General features: G+C 42.5%; 1 protein-coding gene across 1 annotated transcript in view; it reads right to left on the bottom strand.

The window, feature by feature from the left end:
* The window catches only part of MSN (moesin), a 70355-nt gene that overhangs the window by 15226 nt on the left and 31558 nt on the right, over positions 1-23571 (bottom strand). Inside the window, exons 2-4 of the mRNA XM_036892742.2 lie at positions 17347-17430; positions 2116-2211; positions 669-943 (exon numbers count right to left, since the gene is read on the bottom strand). Coding sequence (XP_036748637.1) covers positions 669-943; positions 2116-2211; positions 17347-17430 — 455 coding nt within the window. The remainder of the gene's footprint in view (positions 1-668; positions 944-2115; positions 2212-17346; positions 17431-23571) is intronic.

Below are 23571 nucleotides of genomic sequence, written 5' to 3'. Positions count from 1 at the left end.
GGTGGGGGAAAGGGGAGGGCTTTGCAACACAGAGAAGACAAGTAGTGATTCTACAACATCTTACTATGCTGATGGACAGTGACTGTAATGGAGTTTGTGGGGGGGACTTGCGGTAGGGGAGAGCCTAGTAAACATAATGTTCTTCAAAAATAAATAAATAAATAAATAAATAAATAAATAAATAAATAAATAATAATGAGTGTTAGGACTCAACTTTAAAGTTTACAAAAGCAGAAAACTATGTACACTGGTTATCAATATTGAAAGACTGTTTGAGATCTCCATATCCCTGGCTTGAATATTTCTCTCTCCACTCTGAACCACTGATATAAGAGGTCTAAACCATTGAAAAGGATTGAGAAAGTAGAACCAGGGATGGGGTAAAAAAATCAATCCATCTCTGGTTCTCTATATAAGCATCTCTTTCTAGGGTAAGGAAGTTCTATAATCAGGCAAACAGAGGGAGGAAAACCTTTTTATTTTGAGAACCAGAGAAATAACAAGGCATGGTACCATAAGCAAATGTGTCTCTCTCGGTAGCCTAACACTGTCTTCAGACAGACCCTAGTGGAAAACAAAAGATCTGGCAAGGCCCCGTGTAATAGGTATTGGTCAGACTTAGGCTGCCATCCTCTCTGGCCAGACAGACACTGAGAGCATCACCTTACCTCTGTGGCAGCAACTTGTCCCCAGCCAAGTAGCCAGACTTGTGGACTTCCTTATTGAAATCACCATACTTGGACTGGACAGCATAGGAAGCCAGCAGCACAGCAGTCTCAGGTGGGCAGTAAATATCATCATTGAGAATGCCCTCCTTCACTTGCAGGAAGAACAGGCGCTGTGTGATATCCTGGATCAATTCCTCAGATACATCCTCAGGGTAGAACTTGGCCCGGAACTTGAAGAGCAGGGGGCTTTCCTTCCGCACATCCTGGGCAGTGACCTGGGGGAAACAAGGGGTTATGAGCTCTCAAAAAATAAGACTTTTGGGGATAGGGGAGTGGCTGTAGGATAGGGAGAAGACACTGAAAGTTCACCAATTTGGGTAATCCCAAAGATTTGGGTGGCAACTCTCCTGGTAATTCAGAAAACACACATATTACATTCATTGGGGACCCAATCCCATATCCACAATTGCTTCCTGTTAGACCATTTCAGGAAGAAATCCCCAACATCCACTGATAAGCCCTCAAGCCACCATCATGTGGCAATATATCAAACTACCCCCAATTTCTGAGAGTAGGCTTAAGATGGCTCCTCTTTTAAGGCTCCCCAACTCTATAAATTAGGAAAGCAAAGACCAGGATGAATTCTTGAGGCCTGAGAATTGGCTAAGCAAGAGCACAAACCAGATTGTCTTTTAAAGCTTCAAATTGGCTCTTCAACAGCTCCATAATTGTCCAGCAAAAATCTCCACTCTTTGGGAAAATACCACTCTACCAGAAGAAGATGGGGCACCCATTCCCTACATACAATCCCTACAAGCCACAGGAGAGTCTGAAGACCTCCAAGGACAAAGTCAGCCAGTTTGAGGATAATGAGATGAAAGACTGTCATTTTCATGAAGCACTGCTGCTTAAAGGTGGAGAATTTCAATGGACCTATACTCAAATGACCCCATTTGGAGTTCACTTCAGATATATCAAGAAAAGGGAAGCATCTGTATGGAGTTCAGGCACCAGCTGACAGGCAAAGGAAGGGACAAGATTATTAAAAAGACTTTTAAGATTCTTTCTAGTTCAAAAGTCTGTGACTCTTTTTAACAGATCTAAAACCCTTGAGTTTGTAAAGAAAAAAGGATAATAACCCCTCTTAAAGAACCACTTATGGCTATGGTATAAAACAAGACAAAAGTTCAAGGCAGACCTCCTCGCAGAAAGGGCAGAGTCCCTACTTCCTTGGACACTGACCATTCTCACAGTTAGAAGTCAAAGTGGAGACAGACCAAGAATTTGTCTTCACTTAGGGCTCTTATTCTGATCCAGTGGTCAACAGACTTCCCAGTTAAAAACAATACCCTAGGTGTATAGGTTTGCCAGCTAACACATGTTAACCCCCTGAGCAAGATCTGGTAAAGGAAATAATTCAAAACCTGACATTGGAATAAGCAGTTACCTTCTTATTGAGTTTCAGCCAAGTGGAGAAGCCCTTAGTGTCCTGGTATTGCAGACCAAAGAACCAAACTTCCCTCAAGCCAATAGTTTTCACCACCTAGAAGAAAAACATAAAACAACCATTGATTAAATGCCTGCCCTGTGCCAGGCACAAAGGACACAAAAGTGGAGCCCTCTTGGTACCTGACCTTAAAGGACATAATGTGCCTAGGGTCATAATGTGCCTAGGGTCTGGCATGAAAATATACTTGGGCAGCAGTCAAGACGTGATGTCAGCATCTCTGCACAAAGTACTTCAGCAGAGGTAGAGAACGGATCTATTACTTATGAGCACTACAACACACCAATAACATTAGACCATTATCTTCCTTAATTTTCTTTTTTTAATTTTACTATCATTAATATACAACTACATGAGGAACATTATATTTACTAGACTCCACCTATCACCAAGTACCCGCCACAAACCCCATTACAGTCACTGTCCATCAACATAGTAAGATTCTGTAGAACCACTACTTGCCTTCTCTATGCTGCACAGCCCTCCCCGTGCACCCCCACATTATACATGCTAATTTTAATGCCCCCTTTCTTCCCCCAACTTATCCCTCCCTTCCCAGCCATCCTCCCCAGTCCCTTTCCCTTTGGTAACTGTTAGTCCATTCTTGGGTTCTGTGATTGTGCTGCTGTTTTGTTCCTTCAGTTTTTTCTTTGTTTTATACTCCACATAGAAGTGAAATCATTTGGTACGTGTCTTTCTCCGCCTGGCTTATTTCACTGAGCATAATACCCTCTAGCTCCATCCATGTTGTTGCAAATGGTGGGATTTGTTTTCTTCTTATGGTGGAATAATATTTCATTGTGTATATGTACCATCTCTTCTTTATCTATTAATCTCATCCACTGAAGGACACGTAGGTTGCTTCCATTTCTTGGCTACTGTAAATGGTGCTGTGATAAACATAGGGGGGCATCTGTCTTTTTTCAAATTGGGCTGCTGCATTCTCAGGGTAAATTCCTAGGAGTGGAATTCCTGGGTCAAATGGTATTTCTATTTTGAGCTTTTTGAGGAACCTCCATACTGCTTTCCACAATGGTTGAACTAATTTACATTCCACAGAGCAGTGTAGGGTGGTTCCCCTTTCTCCACAACCTCGCCGACATTTCTTGCAGTCATTGTCTTTTGGATGGTGGTGATCCTTACTGGTGTGGAGTGATATCTCATCATGGTTTTAATTTGTATTTCTCTGATGAATAGCGATATGGAGGATCTTTTCATGTGTCTGTTGGCCATCTGAATTTCTTCTTTGGAGAACTGTCTGTTCAGCTCTTCTGACCATTTTTTAATTGGATTATTTGCTTTTTGTTTGTTGAGGTGCAAGAGCTCTTTATATATTTAGGAAATCAACATTTTATAGGATCTGTCATCTATTAATATATTCTCCCATACTGTATGATGCTTCTTGTTCTATTGCTGGTGTCCTTTGCTGTACAGAAGCTTTTCAACTTGATATAATCCCATTTGCTCATTTTAGCTTTTGTTTCCCTTGCCCGGGGAGATACGTTCATGAAGAAGTCACTCATGTTTATGTCCAAGAGATTTTTGCCTATGTTTTTTTCTGAGAGTTTTATGGTTTCATGACTTACATTCAAGTATTTGATCCATTTCGAATTTACTTTTGTGTATGGGGTTAGACAATGATCCAGTTTCATTCTCTTACATGAAGCTGGCCACTTTTGCCAACACCAGCTATTGAAGAGGTTGTCATTTCCCCATTGTATGTCCATGCCTCCTTTATCATATATTAATTGACCATATGTTTGGGTTAATGTCTGGAGACTTTATTCTGTTCCACTGGTCTGTGGCTCTGTTCTTGCACCAGTACCAAATTGTCTTGATTACTGTGGCTGTGTAGTAGAGCTTGAAGTTGGGGAGTGAGATCTCCCCCTACTTTATTCTTCCTTCCCACGATTGCTTTGCTTATTCGGGGTCTTTGGTGGTTCCATATGAATTTTAGAACTATTTGTTCCAGTTCGCTGAAGAATGCTGTTGGTAATTTGATAGGGATTGCACTGAATCTGTAGAATGCTTTAGGCAGGATGGCCATTTTGACAATATTAATTCTTCCTAGCGAAGAGCATGGGATGAGTTTTCATTTGTTAGTGTCCACTTTAATTTCTCTTAAGAGTGTCTTGTAGTTTTCGGGATACAGGTCTTTCACTTCCTTCGTTAGGTTTATTCCTAGGTATTTTATCCTTTTTGATGCAATTGTGAATGGAATTGTTTTCCTGATTTCTCTTTCTGCTAGTTCACTGTTAGTGTATAGGAAAGCAACAGATTTCTGTGTACTAATTTTGAATCCTGCAACTTTGCTGAATTCCAATATTAATTCTAGTAGTTTTGGAGTGGAGTCTTTAGGGTTTTTTATGTACAATATCATGTCATCTGCATATAGTGACAGTTTGACTTCTGCTTTACCAATCTGGATTCCTTGTATTTCTTTGTTTTGTCTAATTGCCGTGGCGAGGACCTCCAGTACTATGTTGAATAACAGTGCAGAGAGTGGGTATCCGTCTTGTTTCCAATCTTAAGGAAAAGCTTTCAGCTTCTCACTGTTTAGGATGATGTTGGCTGTGGGTTTATCATATATGGCCTTTATTATGTTGAAGTACTTGCCCTCTATACCCATTTTGTTGAGAGTTTTTATCATGAATGGATGTTGAATTTTGGTGAATGCTTTTTTAGCGTCAATAGAGATGATCATGTGGCTTTTGTCCTTCTTTCTGTTGATGTGGTGGATGATGTTGATGAATTTTCGAATGTTGTACCATCCTTGCATCCGTGGGATGAATCCCACTTGGTCATGGTGTATGATCATCTTGATGTATTTTTAAATTCGGTTTGCTAATATTTTGTTGAGTAATTTTGCATCTACGTTCATCAGGGATATTGGTCTGTAGTTTTCTTTTTTGGTGGGGTCTTTGCCTGGTTTTCGTATTAGTGTAATGCTGGCTTCATAGAATGAGTTTGGGAGTATTCCTTCCTCTTCTATTTTTTGGAAAACTTTAAGGAGAATGGGTGTTATGTCTTCTCTGTATGTGTGATAAAACTTCGAGGTAAATCCATCTGGCCCGGGGGTTTTGTTCTTGGGTAGTTTTTTGATTACTGCTTCAATTTTGTTGCTGGTAATTGGTCTGCTTAGACTTTCTGTTTCTTCCTTGTTCAGTCTTGGAAGATTGTATTTTTCTAGGAAGTTGTCCATTTCTTCTAGTTTTTCCAGCTTGTTAGCATATGGATTCTCATAGTATTCTTTAATGATTCCTTGTATTTCTGTGGGGTCTGTCATGATTTTTCCTTTCTCGTTTCTGATTCTGTTGATGTGTGTAGATTCTCTTTTTCTCTTAATAAGTCTGGCTAGAGGCTTATCTATTTTGTTTATTTTCTCAAAGAACCAGCTCTTGGTTTCACTGATTTTTTTCTATTGTTTTATTCTTCTCAATTTTGTTTATTTGTTCTCTGATCTTTCTTATGTCCCTCCTTCTGCTGACCTTAGGCCTCATTTGTTCTTCTTTTTCCAATTTCATAATTGTGACTTAAACTATTCATTTGGGATTGTTCTTCCTTCCTTAAATAGGCCTGGATTGCTAAATACTTTCCTCTTAGAACTGCTTTCGCTGTGTCCCACAGAAGTTGGGGCTTTGTGCTGTTGTTGTCATTTGTCTCCATATATTGTGTGATCTCTGTTTTAATTTGATCGTTGGCCCATTGATTATTTAGGAGCATGTTGTTAAGTCTCCATGTGTTCGTGAGCCTTTTTCCTTTCTTTGTACAATTTATTTCTAGTTTCATACTTCTGTGGTCTGAGAAGTTGGTTGGTAGAATTTCAATCTTTTTTAATTTATTGAGGCTCTTTTTGTGGCCTAGTATGTGGTCTATTCTGGAAAATGTTCCATGTGCACTTGAGAAGAATGTGTATCCTGCTGCTTTTGGGTGTAGAGTTCTATAGATATCTATTAGGTCCATCTGTTCTAGTGTGTTGTTCAGTGCCTCTGTGTCCTTACTTATTTTATGTTTGGTGGATCTGTCCTTTGGAGTGAGTGGTGTGTTGAAGTCTCCTAAAAGGGATGCACTGTATTCTACTTCCTCCTTTAATTCTGTTACTATTTGTTTCACGTATGTTGGTGCTCCAGTATTGGGTGCATATATATTTATAATGGTTATATCCTCTTGTTGGACTGACCCTATATCATTATGTAATGTCCTTCTTTATCTCTTGTTACTTGCTTTGTTTTGTAGTCTATTTTGTCTGATACAAGTACTGTAACACCTGCCTTTTCCTCCCTGTTGTTTGCATGAAATATCTTATTCCATCCCTTGACTTTTAGTCTGTGTATGTGTTTGGGTTTGAGGTGAGTCTCTTGTAAGCAACATATAGATGGGTCTTGCTTTTTCATCCATTCTCTTACTCTGTGTCTTTTGATTGGTGCATTCAGTCCATTTATATTTAGGGAGATTATTGAAAGATATGTACTTATTGCCATTGCAGGCTTTAGATTCATGGTTACCAAAGGTTCAAGGTTAGCTTCTTTACTATCTAACTGTCTAACTTGACTCGCTTATTAAGGTATTATAAACACAGCATGATGATTCTTTATTTCTCTCCCTTCTTATTCTTCCTCCTCCATTCTTTATATGTTAGGTGTTTTATTCTGTGCTCTTTTGTGTTTCTTTTGACTGCTTTTGAGGGTAATTTTATTTTTTGCCTTTAGTTAGTATTTGGTTAGTCTGCTTTCTTTGTTGTGATTTTATTTTCTCTGGTGATATCTATTTTGCCTTAGGAGTGCTTCCACCTAGAGCAGTCCCTTTAAAATATCCTGTAAAGGTGTTTTGTAGGACACAAATTCCCTCAACTTTTGCTTGTCTGGGAATTGTTTAATCCCTCCTTCATATTTAAATGATAATCATGCTGGATACAGTATTCTTGGTTCAAGGCCCTTCTGTTTCATTGCATTTAATATATCATGCCATTCTCTTCTGGCCTGTAAGATTTCTGTTGAGAAGTCTGATTAGCCTGATGGGTTTTCCTTTGTAGGTGACCTTTTTTCTCTCTCTGGATGCCTTTAATTCTCTGTCCTTTTCCTTGATCTTTGCCATTTTAATTATTATGTGTCTTGGTGTTGTTCTCCTTTGGTCCCTTTTGTTGGGACTTCTGTGGGCTTCCATGGTCTGAGAGACTATTTCCTCCCCTAGTTTGGGGAAGTTTTCAGCAATTATTTCTTCAAATATACCTTCTATCCCTTTTTCTCTCTCTTCTTCTTCTGGTACCCCTTTAATGCAGATATTTTTCCATTTGGATTGGTCACACAGTTCTCTTAGTGTTCTTTCATTCCTGGAGATCCTTTTCTCTCTCTCTGCCTCAGCTTCTCTGTATTCCTGTTCTCTGATTTCTATTCCATTAATGGCCTCTTGAACCTCATCCATTCTGCTCTTAAGTCCTTCCAGAGATTGTTTTATTTCTGTATTCTCCCTCCTAACTTGATTCTTTAGCTCTTGCATATCTCTCTGCAGGTCCATCAGCATGGTTATGACCTTTGTTTTGAATTCTTTTTCAGGAAGATTGGTTAAATCTATCTCCCCAGGCTCCCTCTCCCTCTCAGGGGTTGTCTGTGTGATTCTGGACTGGATCAAATTATTCTGCCTTTTCATTGTGATAGAGGTAGTTGTGGGCAGTTGGCACATGTGTTAGCTGGGAGAACAAAGTCCCTTCCTGCTTGCTGTTGCCTTGCCCTCCTCAGAGCAGCTTCCAGTTTTATTTCCTTAGCTTCCGTGGGCAGTGCAGTCATCAGGGCAGCCCAGAGCCCTGCGGGGAGGTGCAGGCATGCCGGGTGTGCTCTCCTGCGAGAACAGCTACCCTTTGCAACCTGTCCTGGCTTCCTCTGTCTGAGCGCCCCAGCGGGGCCTCTGAGTCTGGCCAACCCAGCTGCGCAGGAGGCTCTGGGTGGTTGCTGTGGGCATGGACGCTCTCAGGCTGCTCCCCTGCTATGGCTGAGTCGCGCCGGAGGGGAAATGGACGGAAGGCTGTTTATCACTGTGAGAGGCTTCAGAGCTGCGCTGCCTCCCAGGCGGCTGGAGCACCTGAATTTCCCCGGGATTCCCAGCTGCTCGGCTGAGTGTGCCAGGATGCTTCCGTCCAGCTGTGAGGCCCCTGTCCCTTTAAGACTTTCAAAAAGTGCTTGCTTTTCTTTTGTCCCAGGGGCACCAGGTGCGGGGACCCACTCGCAGGTTTTATTGTTCCATTTCCCTAATATCCAGCACACCATGCAATGTGTGTCTGCACTCCCAGTTCCACTCCCTCCCCGCTCCGACTCCTCTCCTCCCACTGGTGGGCTGGGCTTGGGGGAGCGCTCGGGTCCTGCCAGGCCGTGGCTTGTATCTTACTCACTTCGTCAGGCACTGAGTTCTCGCAGATGTAAATGTATCCTGGCTGTTGTACTGTATCTTCTGGTCTCACTTTTAGGAATAGTTGTATTTGTTGTATTTTCAAAAATATATATGGTTTTGGGAGGAGATTTCCACTGCCCTACTCACGCCACCATCTTGGCTCCTCCCCTATCTCTTTTAATGTTTATAAGATCCCTATGATATAATTACAATTTGGCCTATTTTACAGATAGTGAGAGTAAGGTTCTGAGAAGTGAAGGCTCAGTTAGCAAGCAGCAAAGTCAGGTCTGACTCCAAACCCACTCAAATACAGTGCTTTCTGCCACCTCCCTCCCTCTCTTATGCCATGCAGCTTCCCACTCCCAGGATGGATTAAAGGCTAAAGGTAGAGATTGTTGGCTTAACTCCTGCATCTTGTTCTTCTGGGTTGCTTTTTTATCTTTACCGACTAGGAATAATGCCCACACCCTTCAGACTGATTCCCATTTACATTGCCCCAAGTAAAAAAGCTTGAGGAGACAGACACAGCAGGGACTGTGGTATCTACACACCCCTAAGCTGTGCTGTGCCTAGAGGTTGAGATGCTTTTTCCAGTCCTCATTAGAACCCAGTCATGATTCCCCTTACCACTCACATAGGTAAACAGTGAGAATGAGGGTGGAAACAGAGTGGGTACCTCAGTGTACTGAGGAAATGCCTGGTGTTCTGTGCTTCTTGGATAAATAGAGGCAGGAAAGGAAGGCCAGCCAAGAGAAGACAAATGGGGTCTGTTTTCCAGTTCTTGACATTGGCATGTTAATGGTTCTGGCTGGGGCAACTGTCACAACATGCCCACCACTGGGAATGAAGATAGTAAAGCTGAGCCACATCCCAGTGAAGTAATGCTGGCATCATGCAGTCTCCTTTATCTTATCTTTTTGTGGGGGAGAATGGGAGGAAGTGGGGAAGTGAGGCAAAGAAATTTTATGGAGATAGAAACAAGGAACAAGGATCCAAGGTTGCTGATGTCCTTCTCTGTGAATAAATAATTATCTCCCCTCAATACACACACACACCCCTCCACTGTATGCACAAAGTTTCTACTATGCATCCAAATCCAGGCCCCATAGTCACTCCCAGAGCTTCAGGAGCCCCAAGGTAAAAGTAGCCCATATTTATTAAGTACCAGTTATACACCAGGTACTGAACACTCAACAATACCAAGATTGTTATTATCTCCATTTTATAAATGAGGAAACTAAGGGTGAGAGGCAATCTGTCTAAAACTGTAGAGCCTAGACTAGAACCTTGAGGTATAAGACTCTAAAACTTGCACCCTTTCTTCTCTAGCATGCCATCTCCTAATGCCAAGGGCTCACAGGGCTTAGAAGCCCAGGGGTTTGCAAGGGCCTAACTGTCTTTTTAGCCAGATAATGAACTCCACATCGAGGTATGATTCCTAGCCTTCCCACTAGGTTCAGTCAACAACCACTTTGGAAAGAAGCCATATCCCCAAGTCATCAACCTTCACTGCCCACTGGGGTATGCATGGTAGTCACCCTTCCCTATCATAGATTCAATCAGGTATCAGGCCCTTTCATAGCTTGAATCAGGTATCAGGAAACTTGAGCAAAAATATCACTTCTGTCTCCAACTTACTGTGGGACCTTAAGGCAGCACATTTCCCTCTCTGGGCCTCAGGTTCCCCATCTACCCAGCTTTCCCATTTACTACAAGTGGTGCAGTCTAAATGGCCTCTTTCTTCTCTCAAGTTCTATCATTCTAAAAATTAGGTTATTTATAAATGACTAAGAAATGTAATCCCATTTCCCACCTACCTCCTGCTGACTTGGGTAACTAGGAATGTATTTAGAAGAGATACATGTGGGGGTAGGGGTATGAGGAAAGACAGGATTCAATGGCAAGGTGAGTCCATGAGTCAAAATTAATAGGCAGTAGGAATTGCTAGCAGGTTTCAGATGAAGAATCCAAAATGCTCATGCTGAAATGTGATATTGGCTTTTTTTTTGCAGAAGATAAGAGGGGGGAGGTGTGGACAGAAAGATTTTTTTAAAGCACCTCTTTTATCCTAGACATAAGGTAGGGCCCAATTAGTACTTCTAATCATTTTCCATAGGGTTGCAGAATCATAGTGTGCCCAGATACAGTTGGTAGAAGAAGTAAATTCCAAAAAACAATTCAGCTCCAGGGAAGAAAGAGACCCCATAAAGATGCTGAAGATGGACCATTAGGGCAAGGTTGCTAGGTCATGGTGGGGTGGGGGGCATACTGGGAACAGAACTGGTAGAGCAGCAACTGGCCTTTGCTTGTTTCAACAACCCAGTTGTAAAGGCTCAGGAGATTCTGGAACTAAAAGGAAATGAGGCAGGCACACACTACATAGCCAGTCTCAGAGGTCCCAGGAGTGAGGTCCTTAGCCTCTTTATGCACCACATTCTCTGTTTCACTAGTGGGATATGTAGAGCTGTAATAAGAGGAGGATCACTAAGAGCCAAAATTGTTCCAGGATCTGGAGTACCTCTGAGGAAAAGCTGGGCAAAGTAATAGCTAAAACAGTATCCAAAGAAAGACTTCAGGATCAGCAGGGAATTTTAATTCTCTGAGCACTTCCTCCTCTCTTACAAACACAGAGAAATCAGATGCATATAGATTTCTCACTTCCTTAGTCTCCATGAGCAACATCTCTCAGCCTCCACTTTAGTTCCAAAGCGAGGAAGTGAGGGTGTGGGGGAAGGAAATATGATCTTAAGTCAGAATTGAGACCCAACAAGAACAAAGGATAAAAGAGATGACCCCTGGACCCCAGGCTATAAGGAAATCTCCAATTAATGTCCACAGGGTACTGGGAATTATTTGATCAGGCAACTGTTGGCCCCATTTCCAACTTGGGAATGAGGCAATCTTTGCTTCCCCCTATACTTCCACTCCACAGGAAAAAGAAACCTCATTTTCTAGTGGGAGACATTATTATCTAGGTCCTGGTTTTTGGAACAACATCTGTGACTCAAGTCAATAGGGGTCCTTACGATTCCACTCTAAGAAATTACTCCACCTGAGAAAAAAATTATTTCTTGGCTGCCTTTGCCTGCAAACAGCTAGCTCATCTGGCCTGAGCTAGACCTCTCAAAGCCGACACGGAAGAAATCCTTAAGCTGCAAAAGACAATGAATGCATATATATATATACCCAGGGGGAAATAGAAGTAGATGGCCACAGCCAGAATTTCTTTGAAACCCCAGGTTTAACCTTAATCATTTGTGCAAATTTTAAATTCTACTTAAATATGTTTTAATTATTAAAGAGGTAATATCTACAAGTAACTCCAAAATACTAAATTACATTCATCCCACAGCTCTGTGTATCTCCTGAAACCTGCCACACATACCTAGAGGGGCTAGGACTTCATTTTGTAAGACTCTCTGTGGATTCTACTCATCCACACAATACAACCCCCCAAAAAAGACTGTGGAGCACTATGGGGTTATTATTAGCATCCTAGAAGCATAAACTGGAAAACTGGGGCCCCATGAGGGGAAGACATTTGCCTCTGAGAAAATACTCACTAATTACAAGGAGGCATATGGATATAAGAAAGAACCCCTTTTTGCCTCTTTTTCTGTATATGAAGGCTGCCTACACCTTAGGACTGTGGACAGGAGGGGAAATCAGGTCAATTCCAGAGCCCAGAGCCCCTGTTCCTATATCCCCTGTGCATCTATCTGAGTAAACAAACTAGGGACATAACTAGCCACTTCAGAAGCCCAGAGCAGGACTGGGAAGCAAGGCTGGAGTCTCAAGAGGAAAACGGCATGAGAAATTATGTGTAAAATTGCATCAATGTCCAAACACCTGAGGTCCACTGAGATCCTATTACAGGCTTGGCAACAGCTTCATCAACCACCCATCCACAAGCAAATCAATGCACAGCTGTAAAGTTCCAGGACAGGTTGTCACCATCGCTGCTTCTGCTACTCTACACTGTCTGTGCTCAAGTGGCCGCCTGCTCCACAACACAGAACATACTCAGCTGCAGTTCTAAGTTTAGGGACCAAACTTTCTTCCACTCAGAATGGGAACAGGCGAAAAAAGGGGAGGTCTGAGAAAAGTGGAAATGCTCTATGCCTTGGTTCAAGCCACTCTACCATTGCCTAGCTTTCTAAACTTAATCAGGTCTTTTTCCCTTCCTAAGCCTCAGTTCCTCATCTATAAGATGGGGATACTACTATTATAAGAATAGATAGTAGTTACCTTATTAAATAGAAATAAAAGAGAAGAAAGGGTCGCTGCCTTCAATGCAGAGTCCACAAATCCTAAGAACTTTATTGAGCCAGAAAGGCTTCTTGGTTTCATGGCTCCCTTATCTGAATTCCCAGGGCAATTTCCACCTACCTGTTTAGCCCTAACAAGAACCAACATCAGAATGCCTGCTTATGCACCAGGCACTTTGGTCATTTGAAAATTAAATAAAACCACAAAATCTCTGATATTAGTGTGACTACCATTTTACGGAGGAAAGCAAAGTCCTAAGAGGCTGAATGAGCCATCCAAGATCACACAACTAAACAGCAGGACAGAATTTGAATCTGAGGCTGCCACCAAATCCCATGCAATAATTTATACACTATACACCACCTCTGTATACAACCTGAGCCTCAAGGGTGTTTCTTTCATACTGTGTGGAAGGGGAGTTGAATGTACCTTTCTGTGCTTCATAGATTAAGAAACAGGGCAGAGATGGTGTCTGAAAGGTGTCTGAAATTATAGCATGGGATTTGGTGGCAGTCAAGGATTTTGCTTTCCTCAGTAAAATGGTTCTCTTCAAAACACAATAGATCTTCAGTCAGTACTCAATCAGTCAGTGAATAGATGAATGAATGGATGCTCTGAGATTTCACCTTTCCTCCAGAGAACAAAATTTGGAGAGGCGAGCTACACCAAAGTGAAAGCTAGAGACTCCAGCTGGGGCGGAGCCTAGCAGATGATTCTGAAACTCATGGTGCAGCACTGCCCCCTAGTGTTGGGTAATCAAGCACTTTCTCAAGAACTGCAGGCTTTAGAAGCAGGGCGGTGGGGAAGGCAAGTGACAGAATTGCTGTAGCAAAATGTGTTCTCTCTCCTCCCTAGCAATGAGCACACTCACAAGAAACAAAGGTAAACAGGAGGAACCATAGGCCCTACTTCCTTTTCTCACCAAGGGAAAAGGGTCTCTTCAAGCTATGGATTCTTGGGTCTCTTCAAGCTACAGATTCCCACTGTTGCCTATTATTTATCACTGGTGCCAAGGAGTGTGCTTCCTCTCTCTAGTCAACTTCCGCTCTGGTCATCCGCCAGACAGCTACTGAGTTCCAGGAGGCCCCAAATTCAGCTCCTTCCTCCTATGCCCTGGTTCCACCAGGAGGGACTCCTTGAATGATGGGTCTCAGAAGCCAGACAGAATGGATTTCCTCCCTTATGCCTCATCAAGTTAAAGAGAGCATATCCTCCAATGGCCTGTGAACACGTACCTCTGCAGATTCCCATCTAAGTTTATGCCAGATGCTCAATTCCTTTTCTGTGTCGTTTTTATCTATGGGGCCCCAGCGCTGCTCCTTCCTTCCTACGACAGCACCTCAGAGATCTCAAGACAGAACACATCTTGAGTTTTCTCTAAGCCAAACAGCTTCATTCACCCCAAGCAGAGTAGTGCAGTGGGGAAAAAAGTATAGTTTTACAGTCAGAACTGTTTGAGACTCCATGTCACAACTTATTAACTACATAACCTAAGGAGGTTCTTTCACCTCTTATAGGCAGGATCACTGCAAGGATTAAAGCACCTAACAAGGGCTGGTTCATAGTAGGTGCTCAATGAATGATATTTCTCAAAAGACACTGATCTTTTAAATGAAAAGTCATGAATTTCCTTGGTTTTCACACTTCCTTTTTCCCAAAAGTATGAAAGAGTCAAGTGTCTCAAGGGCTTTGTCTGGGAAGCAGAAGCTTTCAAAACTAGCACATCAATCTGGCCAGAGCTCCCTACCATCTGGGCTTCCCTCAGAACCACACCCACAGTACACAAACCAAACCAACATTAACAAATTACCAGGCCTTGTGGTTTTTCTAAGTTAATAAACCTCTTTGTTCAAGGATTTTTCTGCCCTAGGCTCTAAATTATGTCTTCTTCACCCTCCACAGCTATGTCCCTCCAATGCAAATGGACAAAGTACCCAGTGTTGATGGCAGATGATTACATCATTTGGCTTGAGAGAGTTGGGTATAGAACCAGGGCTCTGGGAAGGAGTCTGAGTAGAGGCCAAAGAAGCCTCTGGTTCCCAGCTGGACTACAAAATCCACACTGGCTGATACTCTTCCCTTTATAGCTACTGCCCAGAGCCCAACAGCCTATATATTATATTGACACTTTCTCCCTTTTGTCCCAGACACAGTAAGAAGCCTGTCCATGAAGAGATGTGTCCCCCAATAGGTAGCTACCCCTGTACCTGCTGGTATATGCCAACTGCTAGTCATACTCAACTGAGGCATTTCTCTCATTTTTATAGAAAAGGTCAATTTTAAATCCAAATAGTGGGGTTAGAAATGGAAAGGAAGAGACATGGAATACAGAAATAAATGCCAGAGATAAATTTTGGAGATACAGGGATATTTGAGAGATCAGTTAGACATTGTAAAGATGGGGAGACTGAAGCTCAAGGTAGGGAAAGGTTTGTGTAAAGTATCAGGAGAGTTAGTGGTAAAGCCAACCATAGGACCCAGGATTCCTAACTTTCTAGCCAGTGCCCTTTCATCTTCACCAGGATGTCCCTTTAAAAGCTCTGCAATATAAAAACTGCATGCAAAGGGAGAATGCAAAACCTTGACATAATCAATATGCATTCAATCATTCCAGACTAGCATTGAAATTACTTGCAAGCTATGTGAATGTCAGCACATTACTTTAATTATAGTAAATGTATGTTTAAATGTTCCTCTAATTTGAACTTCCACAAATTAAATATCAATGATTACACTTCACCATTTAAAACAAACTCCAGAAAAAAAGCAATTTCCAGCTAAATCCAAAATTAGACACTCTTGAGGATCTTCAAGTTCATCTCCCAATTCTAACTGATTGAGACAATGTCATGGCATTTGACAGCTATCATTTATTACATCTCTAGTACATGAAGGATGCTTCACTTAACACTCACTTCCCTATTTGTATTTTCTTATCATCCTCACCTATTTCTAATTCATCCTTTTGGATTTTATGTATCCTTATAAACCACCATAACAAAATTTTGGGGTAACAAGCGAGATATAAAATACTTTTTTCATAATCTCACAAAAAACTTATAAAGTAGGTATTAGACCCACTTTTTCACCCCCTCAGATGAGAATATAAGCCCAGAGAAGTTCAATAATTTCCCCAAGGAATAGCTAGAAAAATGAAGATTTTTGTTTCCTCAGAATGGGGCCAGTACTAAGTCTTGCACTCATAGGGCTTTCTAATAGTCAAATGGTACACAAAATGCCTGTCACAGTAACTAACATACAGTAATCCCTGGACAAATGTTAACCTTCATCTGTATTAGCCATAGACAACAATTTTCCCACTCTACCATGTGACATCAGGGACTTAAGGGGCATGCCCAAGCTGTCCCCAGATTTCTAGCCATCCCTTCCCCTTTACATGGAGACCTGAATGGAAACAGCCCCCTACCAGCCCCACATCCATTCTCTCCTTCTTTTCTCCTCACCAATCAGGAGTATTCACAGGAATAGAATAATTTCATTTTAATACAACTTCCTTTGTCTTTCTTCCTTCCCATTCCCAACTCATGGGAAAAGTAGAGGGACTCAGAAAGAGCACAAAGGACAAAGGAAAGCAAGAGGGCCTGGAAAACTCATCAAGGTGACATGTGGTTCTAAAATCCTGGACAATGTCAGACCCCACCACCACTCACCAGAGGCTGATGGGAAAATGAGACAATGGCCTGTCTGGAAGAATCCCAGACTCTGGAAATGGGAGACCCATTTTTGCTCCTAGAAGGCTGGTCACAGATGACACACTTCCTCAATCCCTGGAGACTCTTTGAATATTGAAAGATTCTATGGCCCCCACCTGGCTATTATATTATATAGCACAGCCCTTCTAATAATAGTTAGTCACAGTAAAGGTATACCCCTTGGGTTAGAGATGGGAATGACCACATTAATACTATCTCCATGGCATGACTGCAAGAGATAAAGTACCCTACTATTGCATTCATCATCACCCCCAGTTGTGTCTTAAATCCCAATGTTCCTTTGAGGGAAATATACATAGAGCACACTATCTTAGGGAGAATAAATTGGTCTCCTTCTACTAGCAAGCAAAATAATATGTGACAGAGGCCATGTGGTACAGTGACTACAATGTGGTGTTCCAATCACAGCCAGATACTAGCTGGGTACAATTAAGTTATTTAATTTCTGAGCCTTATTATTAAAAGAGAGAAGGGATCACTTAAAGATTTTAGAGTTGAGAAGAAGGCTCCATGAACTAACATTTTTAGAGTATCTAGCACAGAGTCATACCCTGCTCACTTTTTTTTTTCCTACCGCGTTCAGGACCACAGATAGGATTAACCAGGGGTATCCTAGGTGTGGGCTGCCAAAGTTAAACTTTGCCTCCTTTTTTATTAAGGCTGGGGCCAGCCTTTGTTTAAACCTATCTTGGAAGTATAAGTAGGAGAAGAGATTCCCAAGAAATGTGTATGTGATAGGAGCTTTTGGGAGAAACAGAAGAGGCTAAGGATCAAATCCCTTCTTTACCTGGTCAAACAGCTGCTTGCCAGTGGTGTTGGGCTGGATGGCAAACTCCAGCTCTGCATCCATGGTGGTCACACGCACATTAATCTAGGATGAGATCAAAGAAGGCAAGTTAGTTGTCTGCCTCTGTGCTCAGCAGAGCCTGGGACAAAGGTCTCTGTTCAACCACAGAAAAGGGTCCTATTATGCTGTGAACCTGAGCAACTTAGACATTGGTCAGAAGGGAGAATATTGAAACAAACAAACAATAACTCACCCCCAGCTCCCAACCAGCTTATAGAACACAAAAAACACAGCCACAAAGAAATCTTTGCCAAAGGGCAAACAAGTTAATGCAAATCAGCCTACTATCAAGAGAAAGCAAGTGCTGACTATACTTTTTCTTCCAGGAAGACTGTCCCACCTATACCAGCCAGCTCCATGCTCACAGCATTGTCTCCCCATCTGTGATCTACAGCCTGGAATATTTATAGTTCTGGCCTTTGCAGAGGCAAGTGAAGGTCAGGATAAAGAACACTGGTTTCCAAACCTAGCACTTTAACTGGTTCAGTCTGCAACCTTGGATAAGTCTTATCCCCTTACTGGGCCTTAGTTCCCTCATCTGTGCAAGGGCAGGAATGGGGTGGGGGATCAATTACATTAGGTGATCTCCCAGGACCATTTCAGTGCTGACGTCTATGGTTCTATATACCAACTGGCATTGTTAACACTTCCTGTATTGATCGCAGTGGTCTCCCCAGGCACAAGAAAGGAAAGGGGCCTCAACAGAGGTAGTTGTGGGCAGCATGGAAATGCTACCAAAGTCAAGTCAGCAGTTGGAAAAGGAACAGAGACAGGCCCAGATGAATGTAACAGGTAGCCGCACACAGGAATTCATAGGCACTAGGAAAAGTACTTTCCACCTTTACAGATAGATCCCCTAGACCAAGTCAATGATAGCTGAAATTTCATCAGTAGAGATTTGTTCCTTTGGCTAAAACCTTGGAAGTGGTGGTAACAGCAGTAACAGCAAAAATAAGCCACAGATTTCATGTTTGGTGACTTACTACTCGTTAGGTGCTTCATATGCACTACCCCATTTAATATCAACAATCATCCTGTGAAGTAGAGTATTACTTCCACATTGGTTATGAAAAAATATATATCTGTCTAGAGTCACATCACTAGTAAGTGGGAAAGACAGAGTTTGTATTCAGATCTAAGTCGAAACCTCACAATTTAAACCAATGTGCTAAACTTCTCTTGGATCAAATAAAAAAATATATATCCCCCATTAAAAGAAATCAAGGATTAGTTTTTAAATTGTTGGGACATTTTGCTCAAGTAATCTATATGATACAGCCACAAGATGGGCTATTACATGGTCATATAAAATATTTATGAAAACTATTTCAAGCCCAGGGAAAATACTTTGGTAGTTTTAAGTGAGGAAGAGTAAGCAACAGATTACATGAGCTCAACTTTGTAAAAAGTTATGCACATAGAGATTAGAATTACACCCAAGTGTAAGTCAGAGTTGATTTTTGGGCAGTGATCTTTTAAGTGTGCTCTCCCTTCATTTTCTAGTATGCTCACATACCGCTAATACTGGCTGGGAGGGGGACCAAAAATAGAATTGTCAAAGATGCAAATCCCCATGGAGTGGGTAATACACTAAGCCTTATCAGTCTTTGACACCTCTAGGCCTTTCCTGAGCATAATGGTCAGTTAGTGGGGAAGAGGGGCCAGACAGCCATTTTGCCAACTAAACAATTCTGATGAGGAGCAGGCCTGGGGAACAACTTTGTAAATAAATCTCACCAGGGAGCCAGGGAGGAAATCTATTTCAGGATTGACAATGGAACAGGAAAGGCCCTGAAGGCAGGAACAAGTAAGCCAAGTACTCCAGTGGGAGACTGACAAGGTTAGCCACCTTGACTCAGTGTTACCCTAGGCTTCCTGCTAATCCAGTTACCTCCATAGAATGAGGCCCTTGTGAGGTAGGGAGAATGAGACCCCCATGGGCTGGATTTGGCCTCAACATTTAGCCTAATATCACCAGAGCAGGGCATGGGGAACCTCAAAAGGCCAATGACTGAGGGGAAAGAGTGGAAAAGGGATGGGACACGGGCCTTTGAGTACACTGAAATTCATTCTCACCTCAAGGTTTCTGTCTTTCTTAGAGTTCCCTCTCCAGTACCCAAGATTACGTGGCTACTCATAAGCTGCGCAGTCTGGTGAAATCTATGGAACCCTTCTCAGAATATTTGTAAATGCATGAAATTAAATAGATACAAGAAACAAATTATATTGAGAGTTATCAAAATGTAATATGTGCCTTTTTAAAATTAAATTAAGTAATTACCTAGCACTAGGTCTTATTATTTATCACTACTGTAATTACAATTTTACATTGAGCATTAATGATATTTTGAAAAATCTGTAATTTAAATCATGATATAAAAGTATCTTAGATTCCCACCGGTGACAAAGTTACACATTACTGCCATTACTACTGCTTTGGGTTTGATTGTTTGCCTATATTTGTAACTGAAAAAGGGGCTAAATTTCAGTGAGAGATTAATGAAAGCAAACATGTAATCTTCCTCCATCCAAGATGATAGATCCTTCCCACTTCAAATTATATTCATGAACCCCACGGAGGACCAAGGACTCTAGGCTAAGGAGCTTCCTATAAATGTATTTCAGTTCACCCAATATTAATGGAACACTATGTTTAAGGAACTATGGTTGGCAGTAGAGCTAAAGAACCAGTCCCTGCCCCAAGGCCCTTACTGAATTACAAGAAAACTCTAATATACAAGGGATACCCTGAGAAGTACCATAGCAGAACAGAAGAAATATTTTGTGGAAATAAGGAACCACAGTTCAAAGTGGTAATCTGCACTGTTCTCTAAAGATAAGCTGGAATTTGAAAAGGGGAAACTATGGGTGTGAGAGGAAGGACACCTAAATGCCCCAGGTAGAGAAACCAATACATGCAGTGTCCCAGAAGGAGATGCAGATGACCTGTTGAGAAGCAAGCATGCAGGCCTACTCAAGGATGAAGGACGCCTATAGAATGAAAAGTGGGCAGGGAGGCTGGGAAGCTAGGTAGAGGGCTTTGATAGCTATACTAGAAAGCTGGGCCTTAATCCTGTAGACAGCAGCCAGCCAGCCTACAGGTTCTCAGCAAGGTGGGGCAGGATCACAACAGGGCTTTTCTAAGAAAGTGCCCAAGGAGAAAACTAAGGAAAGGGGTGGGACTCCAAGAAAATATTCCACAGGCTAGGAGTTCCCTTTCATTCACATTACTGGGAAGAATTTGTAAAGGAAATAAACCAGTGTTTCTCACAGATCATGTTCAATCTACCATCTTCAGAGCCTGGCCCATCAGCCCAAATATTTAATTCAAATATTTCTTAAAGAAAGGCTTCTTAAATAAATCAGTTGGTAGAAAAGGACCCAGCCTGGGTTAGGAATAGACATGTTAGAGACTAGTGTTGTTTATGCTTCATCCCTCCTGGATACAGCATCACCCCAGAACAAAGGGGCTCCTAAAATCTAAAGATGTCCAGCTAAAACCAAACTGGAACTTACTTCTCCAGAATCTTTGCTTAGGGTTTCTGCCACTCCACTTTGGCTGCTTCTCCAGATAGCAGCCTGAGGTACCCTGATCTTCACAGTGGAGACAAATAATCTTAGGTTTAAAAAAAATTAGAAAGAAAAGCAAACACAAAGGGACTTCTATTCTTGCCACCACATAACTTAGAAGAAAATATGAGTCATGATGACAGGGTCATGTGTCTGTGCTTTCCTGCTTTTCTGTTGTGTCACAGGTAGGGAGGAGGGAGGTAAAGGTAATAATTTAATTGGGGCCTCAAAGTGATAAGGAAGAAGTCTTGACCAAAAAAGAACCCTTATTCTCCCTTAGACTAATTTGGGACACAAGTGTGTAAGATGAGCTGCAGGCTCGGACACACTGCCACACAGGGCCCAATGGATGTGCAACCTAGTGGGCACTCACTGCCCTATTTTTGTGCTTGGCCTTTGCAATCTCAATGTGAAGAAGAGGGCTACCTATTCTGGAAAGCAAGAACCTGAAAACAAAGCTTCCAAAGTCAGCAGAAAGTTCCCAGGCAGCCCCCTCAGCTTGACAAGAGTAAAGGAGTTAGTCTGGGTGAGGAAGCATTTTAAGACATGGTCCCCAGCAGAAAACTAAATCCCTACATAAACTGTCTTAGAATCTAGGCACAGTCTGAGATCAAAGACTGTCTCTCAGAACATTAAGGGTTTAAGGAACAAAACAATGTCTGGGTGTGGTTCTGGTGGTGCGGGGCTCACAGCACCCTCTCATACACACTAGCCCTCCCACCCCTAGCCCAAGAACAATAAATCCACTGTTATTTATTGAACAATTGAACACAGACACTTCCTACACCGAGCCCTTCAGTGGACACTAACAAGCCCATCTCGGTGGTCTGCTATCCAAAGCCTTCAACAAACTGGGATTTCTTCTGTGTCCCTGTGGTTAGCTGGCCTGAGAAACAAAAATTACCAAGCCAGATGTCACCTCTGCCTTGGCTGAAAAAGCAGCTGGGGTACTTTGGTCTTTGGGCCTGGCAAGTTTCAAACAAGAGACCCTCTCTTTCCCTAGAGCCAAGAGCACCCAAGGTGAGCAGCAGCCAGGACACAGTGAGGTGATCAGGACAGTGTTTTCCCTCTCTTGCCCCATGTCACTGAACTACAGGATGGCTCTTTCCTAGAGAGGAGTTTGGGGAAGAGAGAAGAGAAAACAGAAAGAAGAAATCTAATAATCACAAGTAACATGCCTGAAGTGCAGACCTGTAAGCCCAATGTTTTGGCATTACTAGCCCCACTTCACTGTTAAGGAAACTGAAGCACAAAGAGGCAGGTGATAGAAAAATAGAAATGAATGCTTACTGAATACCAACTATGTGCCAAGCCCCATCACTACATCTCACTAACATCTCTGAAGTCAAATTTACTCAGCCAGCAAGTGGTGAAGATGGGGACTTCTGGACACTCCTGGTGCTACTTCCACGACTCCACCCACCTCTCTGATTATGCTGATCTCACTGATGTTTTCAGACACTGCCTTGGCAACTATTTTAGCCAAGGCTCAAACACTCTGACATAAAAAACCTGGTCACATCTGGGAAGCACTATTTGGGAAGGCCCCCTGGCCAGGGCAGAGCTTAAGAGTCAGCCCAATTTGGTCTTACTTAAATCACCTCACCCCCCACCTGCCACCTCCACATTCTTCCTGAGGGCCAACCCCTTCTGGGCTTTCAGTGGAGCTGCTGGTATGGAGAAGGCAAAGGTAAGTAGGGGAGAGGGGTGGAGCAGGATGAGTCCTACCAGACCAACCCCGTAACTTCATATCTTCCATGGTAAGATAGCACTCACCACAGTGTCACCCAAACTGCCTATCTCATTATTTAGGCTCCAGCACTCACCATTTCCTGCTGCCAGAACTGGGGCCAGGCCAGGGCAGAGCCTGGTCTGTCTTGCCTCTTGGGAAGATGACACTGCCTCAAGCAGCTGTTTTCCATAAGGGGGAAAACAAGGGTTGCTTTGAATCTCCAGTCTAGGAGGCACTCTCCTCCCCCACACCCTCTCCACTGACTCACTCACTTCCCTGCAACTCAGCCTCTTCCCCTTTGACTTGGAAGTGGTACCTGGTACAGTTATCTGATCTGACTTCTTCCTGCTTATTTCCAGACCCTTAACACAGTCAGCAAGACCTGCCTGGGGTTAACCCTTCCTATGCCTGTGCCTTTTCCCAGTAGTTTCTAGAAAGGAGAACCACACTCATACCTTAATGGGTCAACAGTAGTTCTTCAACCTCTCCAACTGCTGCAGCCAAGGGCAGGAAAAGAAAGACAGGGTCCCTTTTCAGTTGCTTTGGCCCAGTCCTGCCCTCCAAAAGCTCCCCAAGAAGCATTTCAACTGGGGAACAAGAGTACATTGGAGACTGGGTGTTAATCCCCCAGTCACCATACACTTGGGAGAGTCACCACAGACATAACCAACCCCTCTTAGCAATAAAAACATTAACTACCCAAGAAGCATTTTGGAGACTGGGTGTTAATTCACCAGTCACCATACACATGGGGGGGGGTCACCACAGACATAACCAACCCCTCTTAGAAATGAAAACATTAACTACTTGACCCTATGGGAGGTGAGTTCAGGGTTAAGGCCTAAATTGGAAAGGTCAAAAAC

The sequence above is a fragment of the Manis pentadactyla genome, chromosome X (assembly GCF_030020395.1).
Source record: "Manis pentadactyla isolate mManPen7 chromosome X, mManPen7.hap1, whole genome shotgun sequence".
NCBI classification, from domain to species: domain Eukaryota; kingdom Metazoa; phylum Chordata; class Mammalia; order Pholidota; family Manidae; genus Manis; species Manis pentadactyla.
This window is presented reverse-complemented; position numbering and strand designations above follow the sequence as displayed.